We start from the raw sequence: 12,539 nt of genomic DNA on the forward strand, positions 1-12,539 counted from the left end.
ATTGGCTGTATTTTCATACTTGGTCAATTTGACCTACATTTTCAAGGTCAAATGAAGGTCATTGTTTCTGAATATATAATATGCTGTAAATGACACAAATAATTTGTTTCTTTTAATTCTTTCCAATAATATTGATCAATAATGTTCATATTATTACTTTGGTTTATAGATATATCCATTACACATCTAGTAGGGGTGCTTCCTGATTGAAATTTCAGGGGCAGATCCATAATTTAACGAAAGTTGGAGATGTTTAGGAAACGGTTACGTCCACAATTTGGAGTATGGTTTGTTTGAAATGGGTACCAATGCTTACTGAGGTCTGTACAGGGTATGGTTTATGGTGAGGGTGGGTACCCATGCAAAAATTACCTTTAAAGGTCATTTTGGGGGTCATTTAAGGTTATTTAGGGTCAAATGAGAGAAAATTAAGTTTTTAAATTTTTCACAACTTTGAGGGTAGGGATTTTTACAAATAACTACATACGGTTCACTCTTCATAGGTATGATTACATTAGATCATTGCAGTGTACAAGCAAACTATATGCATGCGGATATCTCGAAACAATGTGTTTAAATTAACAACTGTCTAAAACATATCTTTTAAAAGTTAATGGTACTCATACTTATTGAGATCTGTGCAGGATAGGGTTTATGGTAAAGGTAGGTACTCATGCCATTTTAACCTTCAGGGTGTCATTAAAAGCTAGTTGGGGTAAAAATTGAAATTTAAAAAAAAAAAAAAATTAAAATGTCTGTAAGTCTTTGCAGAAAGTGCTATTAAAGGTTTACTTTTGATTATTAAATGTATCTAATTGGTCAGTATTATTAAATGTATCTAATTGGTCAGTATAATTTGCATGTTAACTGGGACATCTGGAACCAAAAAATTCATTTATTTTACAATATTATTTTTGTGCGATATATTATTTTTGATACTTGGAAATCTGGAACAAAAAACACATACTAATTTCGTTGTGATACTAGATACTGTATGTAGATAACTGGCTCTACAATGCATTCAAACTGACAGGCTGTTATAATTTGCATTGATATAGCAGTTATAAAAAATAAACCTGTACGTTAGCTGGGAATGTGCTTGTTTTTAATGGTACAATGTATATCAAAATTGTTTCCTCTGTCAGCCACTACCCAAAGACAAAGAAGTACTCTCTAAATTGACTGTTTCTCATCCTGAATAAAGTCAAATGATATTTTTAAGTTAACTAATTGTTCAAAAGATGTTTATAAATAAAAATATGAAATATAAATTTATATATGTTTTATTTAATCTTTGGTTTTGGTGTAGAATGAAATGAAATATGCTTCCTATAATTTTTATTGGGAATTTAAATAGATCCCATCTTTCTTTCTAAACGACTAGTCAAACACAATTTCAGGCATGTTTTGTTAGAAATGGGGACACATACATGTATGCTTAATGCTATATAGGGTAAGGTTTACAAAGAGGGTAGGTAGGCCCTACCCTGTCATGTTAAGATTATTTAAAGTCACAAATTAAGGACAATTATTAATGTTTTAATATTTTTTTTTTTTTTTTTTTTTGGGGGGGGGGGGGGGTAGTGGTTGAATATTATCAATATTTAAGATAATGTTATTATCTAATTAAAGACAATATCATTGTTATTATAGCGACAATTAAAATGGTATGTCTGAATTGGTTTCCATGATTAAACTTATCATTCAACATGAACAATTGCCATATAACTAACCAGTTTCATATTATGATTGATAGATAGCAGCACTGGATTGCAGTACATGTGTATTCTGGAATACATATCTGCCTTGTTTTGCTACATTCAAATTATTTTTCCAATTTCCTGAAGCAGGAGGTAGACTATACTGTCAAATTATGGAATGCTTTGAAAGTATGTTTAGAAATGAGCTCTTTTCAAATGTAGCTGAGGCATTCTTAATAGGTGGAAACATCTCCAGAGCCTTCTCTCCTTCCTGGCTTTATGAATGACTCTGTATATCACCATACACATTATCAACTGGTTCAGGAAATCCACAATATCCACTGCGATCAGTGACATCAGTGTGTTTCAAGTGGAGTTTATCCTGCCCATGTACTCTGATCCTGCATGATAAACTGGCCTATTTGTGGCAAGGGAATGTTATGTAGCGTGATAATTTGTAGACTGACATTTTTTCTTATCTTACATGTTTGATGGTTATGCTCTGATCTATGCATTAAACAAACCAATTAAAAACACATTTGTCAACATAGTTTTGGGGAAAGATTGATAGTTCTACCAGAAAAGATATTATCTTTTTAACTTATATTGACAAACAATACACAAAGCCACCAACAAAAATCTAAGGAGTAGGAAAGCGAAAGGTAAATTTGGCAAAATTATAGATGTCATATTCATTTGACACAAGTGTATTTCCAATGTTTCATTAATTATTAATGAAACCAACAGTGTCCTTGCAATTCTTAAAGAGTGGAACTGTTGTGGACCTCCTGAACTGAGGTACATGTATATGCATGTTGTGTGTATACATGGAGCTACTAAATCGGATGTTGGGATTGATACTCGGGTTAAGGATATTAAAAAAACCCAAACACAAGTTCTGAAATACTGAAATAATGAGTTATATGTGGGAAGACCCATATCCAACCATACATATTGGTACATGAAAAGATTCTACCAATTGATAGTGGGTTAAAACCTGCATTAAGATTTTGGGGGAAGGGTGTGTCACACGAAATGAATATTCCAGATTCCCCTTATAGTTTACATGGAAATTGCAATATATACTGATCAATTAGTCATAATCAAGCGTCAACCTTAAACAACACTTTTTAAAAAAGACTTTCTCTCATAGATATTAAAACAGTGTCACCAAAATATTGATTTTGACTTCGACCGACATCTAAAATGACCCCTAAAATGACCTTTAAATGTCACAATGGTGTGAGAACCTACCTTCACCATAAACCTTGCCTTAAACAGATCGCAATACAGGTAAATTATGTGTGGGTACCTACCCTCACCATAAACCTTAACTGTATGAACATCAATAAGCACAAGTACCCATTTCTAACAAAGCTACCATTAATTATTTTTAAACATATATTTTAGACAGTAAACACATAATTTAAAGATCAGTTGATTTTTATATCATGTTTCCCTATAGTTTGCATGCACATTTTAATATGTAATGATTCATTATAATCATATTTATGAAAAGCAAACTTTAAGTAGCATATTTGTAAAAAGCCCTACTTGCAAAGATAAGAAAAATGTAAAAAAAACCACTTAATTTTTCCTAATATGACCCTAAATTACCTCTTTTTTTTACTTAAGGGTCAATTTCACATGGGTACCTCCCCTCATCATAAACTGTATCTACACTCACCATGTAAAAACCTCACTAAGCATTGGTACTCATTGCTAACAAACTATGCACAAAATGTTGACAACCCATTCAGAAATTATCCTCTTTGATTAAAGTAAAGTTTGTTTTATTTAACGCCGCCGCTAGAGCACATTGATTTTTTATCTTATCATCGGCTATTGGACGTCAAACATATAGTCATTCTGACACTGTTTTTAGAGGAAACCCGCTGTCGCCACATAGGCTACTCTTTTTACGACAGGCAGCAAGGGATCTTTTATTTGCGCTTCCCACAGGCAGGATAGCACAAACCATGGCCTTTGTTGAACCAGTTATGGATCACTGATCGGTGCAAGTGGTTTACACCTACCCATTGAGCCTTGCTCACTCACTCAGGGTTTGGAGTCGGTATCTCGATTAAAAATCCCATGCCTCGATTGGGATCCGAACCCAGTACCTACCAGCCTGTAGACCGATGGCCTGCCACGACGCCACCGAGGCCGGTTCCTCTTTGATTAAATTCTGGATCTGCCCCAGAAAGACATAATTTTGAGATCAGTTGATTTTGATATCAAGTTTCCCTATACTTTTCATTCAAATTGTAATATATAATGATCAGTTATAATCATATTTATAAAAAGCGAACTTTAAGTAGCATACATGTATTTGTAAATAGCCTTTATACCCACAAAGATAAGAAAAATGTGAAAAAAACTTAACTTCCACTAATTTGACCTTAAATGCCCCCCAAAATTACCTTTAAATGTCACCTTTGTGTGGGAACCTACCATCACCATAAATTGCACTTACCCTCACGTACCATAAACCATACCCTATAAGCATTGATACCCATTTCTAACAAACAATGCCCCAAAATGTGGATGTAATATTTTCCTAGACATCTCCCTTTCGTTAAATTGTGGATCTGCCCCTGAATTTTCAATCAAGAAGCGCCCCTACTAGATGTGCACTGGATATATCTATAAACCAAAGTAATAATATGACCATTATTGATCAATATTATTGGAAAGAATTAAAAGAAACCAGTGGTTTGTGTCATTTACAGCATATTAAATATTCAGAAACAATGACCTTCATTTGACCTTGAAAATGTAGGTCAAATTGACCAATTATGAAAATCCAGCAAATAAAATGGAAAGTTCAGATATTAAGTGTCACAAAAAACATTTTTAAAGTGTTCTCCCCGATAATTGAAATTTGGTGTCTGTCCTGTGGACTGTTGTTTTGGGGTAGCAGTAGATCGAACACAAATTGACCTTGACATACCATTAAAAGTATGCAAATTTCCAATTAACGTACATATTTAGGCAAGTAAGAGTTGCAAATCTGAAATTGACACATATATTTACATAAGAATCAATGTACAAACCTTCCTGACTCTCCAACATATGGTACGGGAGCCAGGTCGATTTATCTATCATGTTTACGATATTTGATGAATTTTCATGACTGAACCATTCCAGAGTATGATTTCTGAACAGGCATTAGTATGGTCATGGATAAAAAAATTAACGTTATTTAAATATGTGCATCAGTGTAATAGATACATGTGTATTGACTCTTATTGAATGTCATTCCTTTTCTGTTTTCAAGTTCCAAAGTTGGATCATATATCAAAGAACAGGGACCAGGATGTACCAGCTGTACTGTTTTCCGAGACTGACGAATACGTCATTGAGGACCAGGTCAGACATCAGTTGTTTTTATGCTGCCATTAGATTATTCAAATACAGCATTTATTCAGATAAAATATATTTATTTATATGCATGTACATAATACTAAATAACTTAGGATATTCCTACTTTGCTTCCCTTTCTTTTAAAGCAGTGAAATGTATAAATTGTGAAATCACTAATAAGAACGAAATAGAAGAACGAAGAGTTGATATGTCGCATACATTTTAACTGATGGACAGATATTATGTACCATATATCGCTGTGTATTAGCTGACTCCAAGCCTGGAAATAAGTGGTTGGCCATGGTCGTTGTCCATTACAAATTTATAATTTGTCAAGCTTTGACAGTCACAAACTTAATATTAGCAGTCATTCTGTCCGACACAAAATGAAGTATTTCTGTATTGAAATACGTTTGATACAGTATGTTTTAAAATATATATTTAAAATAATGTTTTGACCATATGCAGAATGCACATGCTTATGAAACTGGTGCCAGAATGCCTTCATGTTTGCCCCTAAATGGCATTTCCCATGTCTCTTAATAGACCTGAGCATGCAAGCCCGATAATGCAATGTGTTCCAAATGGCTCAATCTGTGCATATTTGAACATGAAAATTTACCCGTCTAAACTGAATAGTGGACAAATAATCTAGTGCCATTGTATTTATTAAATATAAGTTGTACCTCTGAAACTGCACTGTCCTGCAGGTAGCAGTCATTATTTACATCATGTTCTGGGTTAGCTGTTAGTCTATATTTTTTATTAACAGTACCTTAGCTTGTGTTGTGGTTCTGACAAATGTCAATTAAGCAATCGAAGGTTAAACGGAAACATACAATATTTATTTTAAAATAAGTACAATTATTCAATATGATTATCAGGTGCTTTGTTATTATAAATATATTTCGGTTTTGAACATGATTGAAATTGTTGACATCTCTTAATTAGGCCTCATTGCTGTGTCTGGGCAGTCATGAATTTTATTTTCTGTTGTAATTGTTTTTGATTGAATTGTGCACTTTTAGTTAAAAGCATGAAATTTGGCACATATATACTTTGACCCATTACAAACATTTTGGACCCAAGTTAGGAGCACCCCTTGGTAGCCATGGAGGATCTACAAATGTCCCTCACCCTCTTTTAGTGGGGCAGCTTACAAAAAACTTGTGCACTTCTCGCTAAAAGAGAGGAACTTGACCTATTACAAACATTTTCAGATTTATTAACAGGGTTTATTAATTTATTTTTTTTAATTTATTTTTTTGCAAACTGTTGTCCAATTCCAACAAAAAATGTCTAAAATAATACTAAATTTGCGGAAATTAATAATTAATAAACTGGTCCTTTGTTTTCATTTGGCCACCCCATTCGCAGAGAGTGTAACATTTAATAATAATTATTTAAAAAATATAATTATAAATAATCGCGTTTGACATCTGGTTCCAAACTATATCCTTTACGGTAATTATAAGAGGTCGACTGCCATTGATCAGCTGTCAAAATATACACAGTAAGAAGGCGTGGACACAAATGAACACAACTTGTGATTGGTTTTATAAATGATGTAGCTTATTTGTGAATTTGAAACTACTGTCAAAGATAAATAATTTAGTAGATAGCTGTAACAAGCACCTTCCAACAAAACATGTACATATACTCCTACGGCTTCTATCTGCTACTGTATGCTCCTGTGCAGCGAGACTCATGCAAAAGTTGAGAACTTGTAGTTGACACATTCTTTTGATCTCCAATAAAGTCTCAGATGACTCAGTACACATGCCATTTGGATTGGTTAACATATTAACATGCCTATATCCAATGAAGGTTCAAGCATGTCTCTCCCGGGCACAGTCTCTGACTTCGCCGGTGACTGGGTCCGGGACAAGGGTCGGGGTTCAAGCATGTCTCTCCCGGGCACAATCTCTGACTTCGCCAGTGACTGGGTCCGGGACAAGGGTGGGGGGTAGAGTTGAAAATGGGTCGAATTTTGAAAATAGCAATTAGTAAAAAAAATTAATAGAATTGAAAAATAATAACAAGAAGAAGTTACAAGCCAAAAATAAAAAGAATTAACTGCTCGGCTGAATATTTATATAATTTGGAGCATTTTAGAAGGAATGAAGGAAATGGTTTATTTAACGATGCACTCAACACATTTTATTTATGATTATATGGCGTCGGACATATGGTTAAGAATCACACAGATATTGAGGGAGGAAACCTGCTGTCACCACTTCATGGGCTACTCTTTTCGATTAGCAGCAAGGGATCTTTTATATGCACCATCCCATAAACAGGATAGCAAATACCACGACCTTTGATGTACCAGTCGTGGTGCACTGGCTGGAACAAAAAATAGCCCAATGGGCCCACTGACAGGGATCGATCCCAAACCGACCGTGCATCAAGCGAGTGCTTTACCACTGGGCTATATCTTGCCCCAAGCATTTTAGAATGACTGTCCAAAAAGAAATTTTCTAAGAGAAAGAAGAGAGGATCAGACTATTGAATAATATTAAAAAAAGAAAGTAATTTCGACATAAAATTTTGAACAAAGGTCTAAAGACCGATCTATATGTCCACAAGAGTGGTCTGGTAGAATATACATTTATAATAAAACATCCATTTTTGATATGGCTGGTAATCAACTGTTTGCCAGTAGTCTGGTATTGAAGTAGATTATAAATAAAAAGAATCTACCAGTATTATACAATAAATTATTAAAACAATAATGAAATTGTGTGATAACGCAAATTAGACTCATAAAGGTATATTGTAATACTATTTTAAAGTTGATATACCAGTCCACATCTGAGGTATGCATTTGCACTAGCGTGCCGAAGCACATCTTAAATTTAGCTCAAATGCAGGTTTTCTAAAAATATAGCATCTGCCACCCCAGCTAGTCTCAATGTTTCCGTCATTGTTCAATATGTGCAAACTAATCAAGATTTTCCTTATGAAATGCAAGTCACTCACCTGGAGGTTATGAGGAGATTGATTTATCACTCACTTGATATTGTCAAATGTCAAGGACTGATATACCAATTATTTTGGCCTGCTATTTAAAAAAAAATTAATGGCAGGCCATATTTTACTTTATATTTTGAGCCCCAATATAATTCTAGTAGGTTTTGATTATAACTTGAATTTTGTCATGGATTTGCAGATATTTAGTCAGCATAATGAAGCTTTTAAGTTGTACTGTTTGGTTAAAGTTGTTCAGATTTCCTTAATTTTTATATTGTTAATGGATGACTTTTATATTTGCTATGGGTGTTCTGCAAATGCATTTGGTGCCACTACTAGTACTATTACCATATGATTTTTTTTTAAAGATTTTGTATATCTTCCTATTGTTACATTACTTGGTGTATATGAGTATATGAATAAGTGTGTAGCATTTTAGTACTATGTAGGTTTATTCTAAAGTGTTTCTTGACAAAATATACCAAAGACGGTAACAGAATTACAAACCTATGGTGACAGAATTACAGACCTATGGTGACAGAATTACATATGTTTACAGCTATAATTTTACTAATAATGCATGAATTTGATAATGTCTTTATTAAAGTGGATTATAGAATATAGTACTTTGTTAGTGGTAAAACAAAAACAGTAATAAAAAGAATATTACCTTCAATTACATGGCTGCTGTACACAAATTCATAGTGTGTATTACGGAAGTGTCATATTTTTAGTGTAACTATCCTCATAAAATAGCTAAGGTCAAACACATTCATTTATTTTATAATATTTTACTTATCAGATTTGGATTCTCCAGACAAATTTACATTAAAAACAATCTTAATATATAAGGAATAACATGATTTGATTTTTTTCATTTCATGTCCACTTTAGCGTGGAATTGCCTCTTAATATTAAAAAGTGAAACTGTCATCCACCTTGTACCTGTTCAGTAACCCTATTAGAATGATATTAATGTGGAAAACTGCTTTTAACATGTAAATGCCATCAACAAATTGTTTTGGCATGTTGGCTGCTCCACTATTAGTCGACATGCATGCAATAATGATGAAATCATTGCACTAGCTGGCTTCTTTTTGTCCAACTTGCAATAAAAGTTATTATGGTTAATTAAGGATTGTCTGTTATTTCTTTTACGTTCATCGGGATATGAACAAAAAAAATCATCCGCAAACTGTGAAAATCGGCGAAGACGTTCTCACATAAGTTTGCAGATAAAAAAAAAAAAATTCATACCCAGATGAATGTAAAAGAAATAACAGACAATACTTATAATTAAATTTCTATCATACAGGCTAATAACAACACTAAAACTTCATACTTTATTTTGAATTATTTTTTATCCATAAACAGTAACGCCCATATAAAATGACATCATCAGATATGACATTCCCTGATGACGTAATTTTTACGTTCATCATGAACAAACTCCCATTGCTACGTCTGGACCAATGGGATGACATTATATTGTAATGAATGTAACTGAAATTTATTTATATAGTTACAGGTATACATGTATTTTGGACTTTTTATTTTTATATATCTTATTTTTACAGTCTTGTTCATTGTTAATTTTATTAAACATTTTGTGTATAATAATTTGCACAAAGCATTTATTCATTATGAAATATTTGTTAAAATATAGTACTTACCATAAATCTATATTTTTCCTAACACCTTTTTTATTTATGACATGACTAGATTTAGCAGCTAGTATATTAAAATATTTGATTAATCTATTTTGTAATATTTTAGGTGTTTGAGGCATACTCTGATCCTGGTGAGACTTTGTCTACAGGCTGGGACTGGGATCTGGACTTCTCTGACAAACAGAAAGTATGAACATAATATATATGTCCATCATCGTTATAGGCGTGCAGATTGAGGCGGACTTTGTGGGTCAAGTGGCAACTACTGTACTACCAGCTAAATTTGGTATTTCTTTATAATAGTATACATGTATGTCCTGACTATCTCTCGGGTGAAAATTACCCAGAATTCCTGTCATCAAAATGGCAACCGTATTTAGTATGTTTTTCAAGCAGTCCAATAAAATGATGTCTATGTAGACGTTCCAGATAAAAGCATCAAATTCCGTCCACAAGTTGCCCATTGCCATAATTTTCAACTTTTAATATAAACCACTTGCCAAAATTAGATTATGTTGGCTAAATTGGTTTTCAAGGTGGCCGGCGGCCATATAAAAACCTATTAGTACTAATATCTCAAGCACATATGCCACCCAGGATCACAATCTTTTGGTCTAACCTAACAATGTAACATTTTTAGGGGCAGGGAATGAAATTGTATAATTACAAATATTACTAGCTAGATTTTTATAAAAGGAACGAATTATAGAGAAATATTATTGAGGGAAAACAAACGTCCATTACCAGCTTCTCGCTTTAATGTCGTTATAGTCTTTAAGAAAAAAATGTATAGAGAAAGAAAGAAAGGTTTTACTTAATGACGCACAAAACGTGGCGTTGAAAATATGGTTAAGGACCACAGAGATAATTAAAGAGGAAACCTGATGTAGGCTCTCCATGGGATACCCTTTTTGATATGCAATCAATGTATATAAAATTATTAGAAAATATCACATTTTAATGAACATTTTAGTGAATAATTCTTGAGGAACAGTTTGAAAGTTTGAATGTCGTTGTGTGATTAGTGTCAATGTTATCCGAGTTACTAATATGAGTTAATACAGTACCAGAATACACCTTGTGTAACATTATTATCAATCAGTCTCAATACATTTTAAACAAAAGTAAAACAAAATAGAGTAATCTCACTTAAAGCAATAAATTAGTTAATATAATTGAACACTTAACCTATTTTAGTATTATTACCCACAGACTCACATGGATAGAAGCTTGGTCGTGTAATTTTAAACAAATCATTTTATTAAACACCCAAACATCCCAAGTAAAGATTGTTCCCGAATTATTGTCGCAGGTAATGCTATGTTATTATCTTTTAGACCAATTGCATTCGAGACGTAGACGTAATGGGATGACAATTACTTAACTTACTGCAAGTCTTTGAGGCTACAGATGGAAAAGCTGTCTTTATCAAAAGTCCATCCCCACCTTTCTAGATTGGGTGCATTTTGTTAACTGTTCATTGGTGAGCCATAATTCAGCTTGGTAGGCAACCTGTTTTAAGTCCTGGTGCAAATGAAGTGGTTTCTATTATCTTCCCCTTGTTTCGTTGAACATATGATAACTGTAAAGCATTTCAGTAGCTGGATATGTAGATCATCTGTATCTTCTTTGGTGTAAGGGTTGAGTGCCATTTTCGTAAAGATGCTGGTCACATAAGGAAAATAAAGTAGTGTAACATCCTCTGAAGATGTTTGAATACATTGAACTTTGCTTTTCTCCTGTGAATTCTTTCATTGCTGTTCATGATGTATGTGTCCTATGCCAGCACAAGGAGGTCGGCATCAGGTGCAATTATAAGTTTCTCCCGAATGTGTGACCCCATATCGCTGGGTCAGTGCAAAAATGTAGTATCTACAAAATGTTGATAAATAAGGTCTTAATTTTCACAATGTAATGGACCCTATATGTTCCAGAGCAAAAATGTTGTATGTTCATATAATAGGTCTGGTTGCTTAATTTGAAGTCAGCTAAACTGTTGTAAATGCATATATTGTAGTTGACTTGGAGCGAAAGTGTTGTAAGTGTTATATCAGTGTATGCTGCTTCAGATTTTGGAGGAAACTACCAAAAGAAGAATACAAAAAGTCATGGCTTCCGCGACTTGTAAAAACAAATTGGTTACTCTTGAAACTGTTTTAGCAACACTTTCAGGTTGGTACAGTTTTTACTTTTATTCTTGCTGAAAAATATTTACTGCAAAGTGCAGATACTGTACATCACTAAGCTGTTGGGGCAAAATTGTTGTATGTGTTTTAATGTTAATTTTTGGCATCTAATAAATGTCAGTACAAATCACTAATACTTTTTTCTGTAATGTCCTTCCATCATTTAATCACAATACGGCATAACATATATACGGAATAGAAATGACGATTTATGTTTTACATATTATTTTTTAATGCTCGTTTTCTCAAAATGGGAATTTTGTATATACAACATTCTTGCACTCACCAGCGATATGGGAAATGATTTCTCAAAAAATACTGTTGGATCCGTGTATCCTGTACTCTGGTGATACCGAGATAGCTCATCTGACAGAGAACACGGGACACGGCCCTGTCAATAGTGCCATACCGACATAGTGCATTGTACTGTGGTTTCACCATTCATCTTAAAAATTATCATCAACAATATAATTATGTTCATGTCAAAACAACGAGACGTGGCCAGTATACTTATGAAATGTCAGGTTATTGGTAAAAACAAGGTTCTATGAAACTGCATTGACATTTTACGTGATCCAACCAACAAAGAGGAACTTTTTGTATTCAAAATCACCAAGACTGCCACCGTAGACTGCCATGAAGAC

General features: G+C 33.4%; 1 protein-coding gene across 4 annotated transcripts in view; it reads left to right on the forward strand.

Annotated features, from left to right (window-relative positions):
* LOC121368239 (vezatin-like) overlaps positions 1 to 12,539 on the forward strand; it is a 77,888-nt gene that overhangs the window by 57,322 nt on the left and 8,027 nt on the right. For 2 of the 4 annotated variants that reach the window (XM_041492878.1, XM_041492879.1), the window contains exons 11-12: positions 4,981 to 5,072; positions 9,816 to 9,896. In XM_041492878.1, coding sequence (XP_041348812.1) covers positions 4,981 to 5,072; positions 9,816 to 9,896 — 173 coding nt within the window. Of the gene's footprint in view, positions 1 to 4,980; positions 5,073 to 9,815; positions 9,897 to 11,726; positions 11,882 to 12,539 lie in introns of all 4 variants that reach the window. The other 2 variants (XM_041492880.1, XM_041492881.1) reach the window with 2 other exon arrangements.

Source organism: Gigantopelta aegis, chromosome 3 (assembly GCF_016097555.1).
Source record: "Gigantopelta aegis isolate Gae_Host chromosome 3, Gae_host_genome, whole genome shotgun sequence".
In the NCBI taxonomy this organism is placed as follows: Eukaryota; Metazoa; Mollusca; class Gastropoda; order Neomphalida; family Peltospiridae; genus Gigantopelta; species Gigantopelta aegis.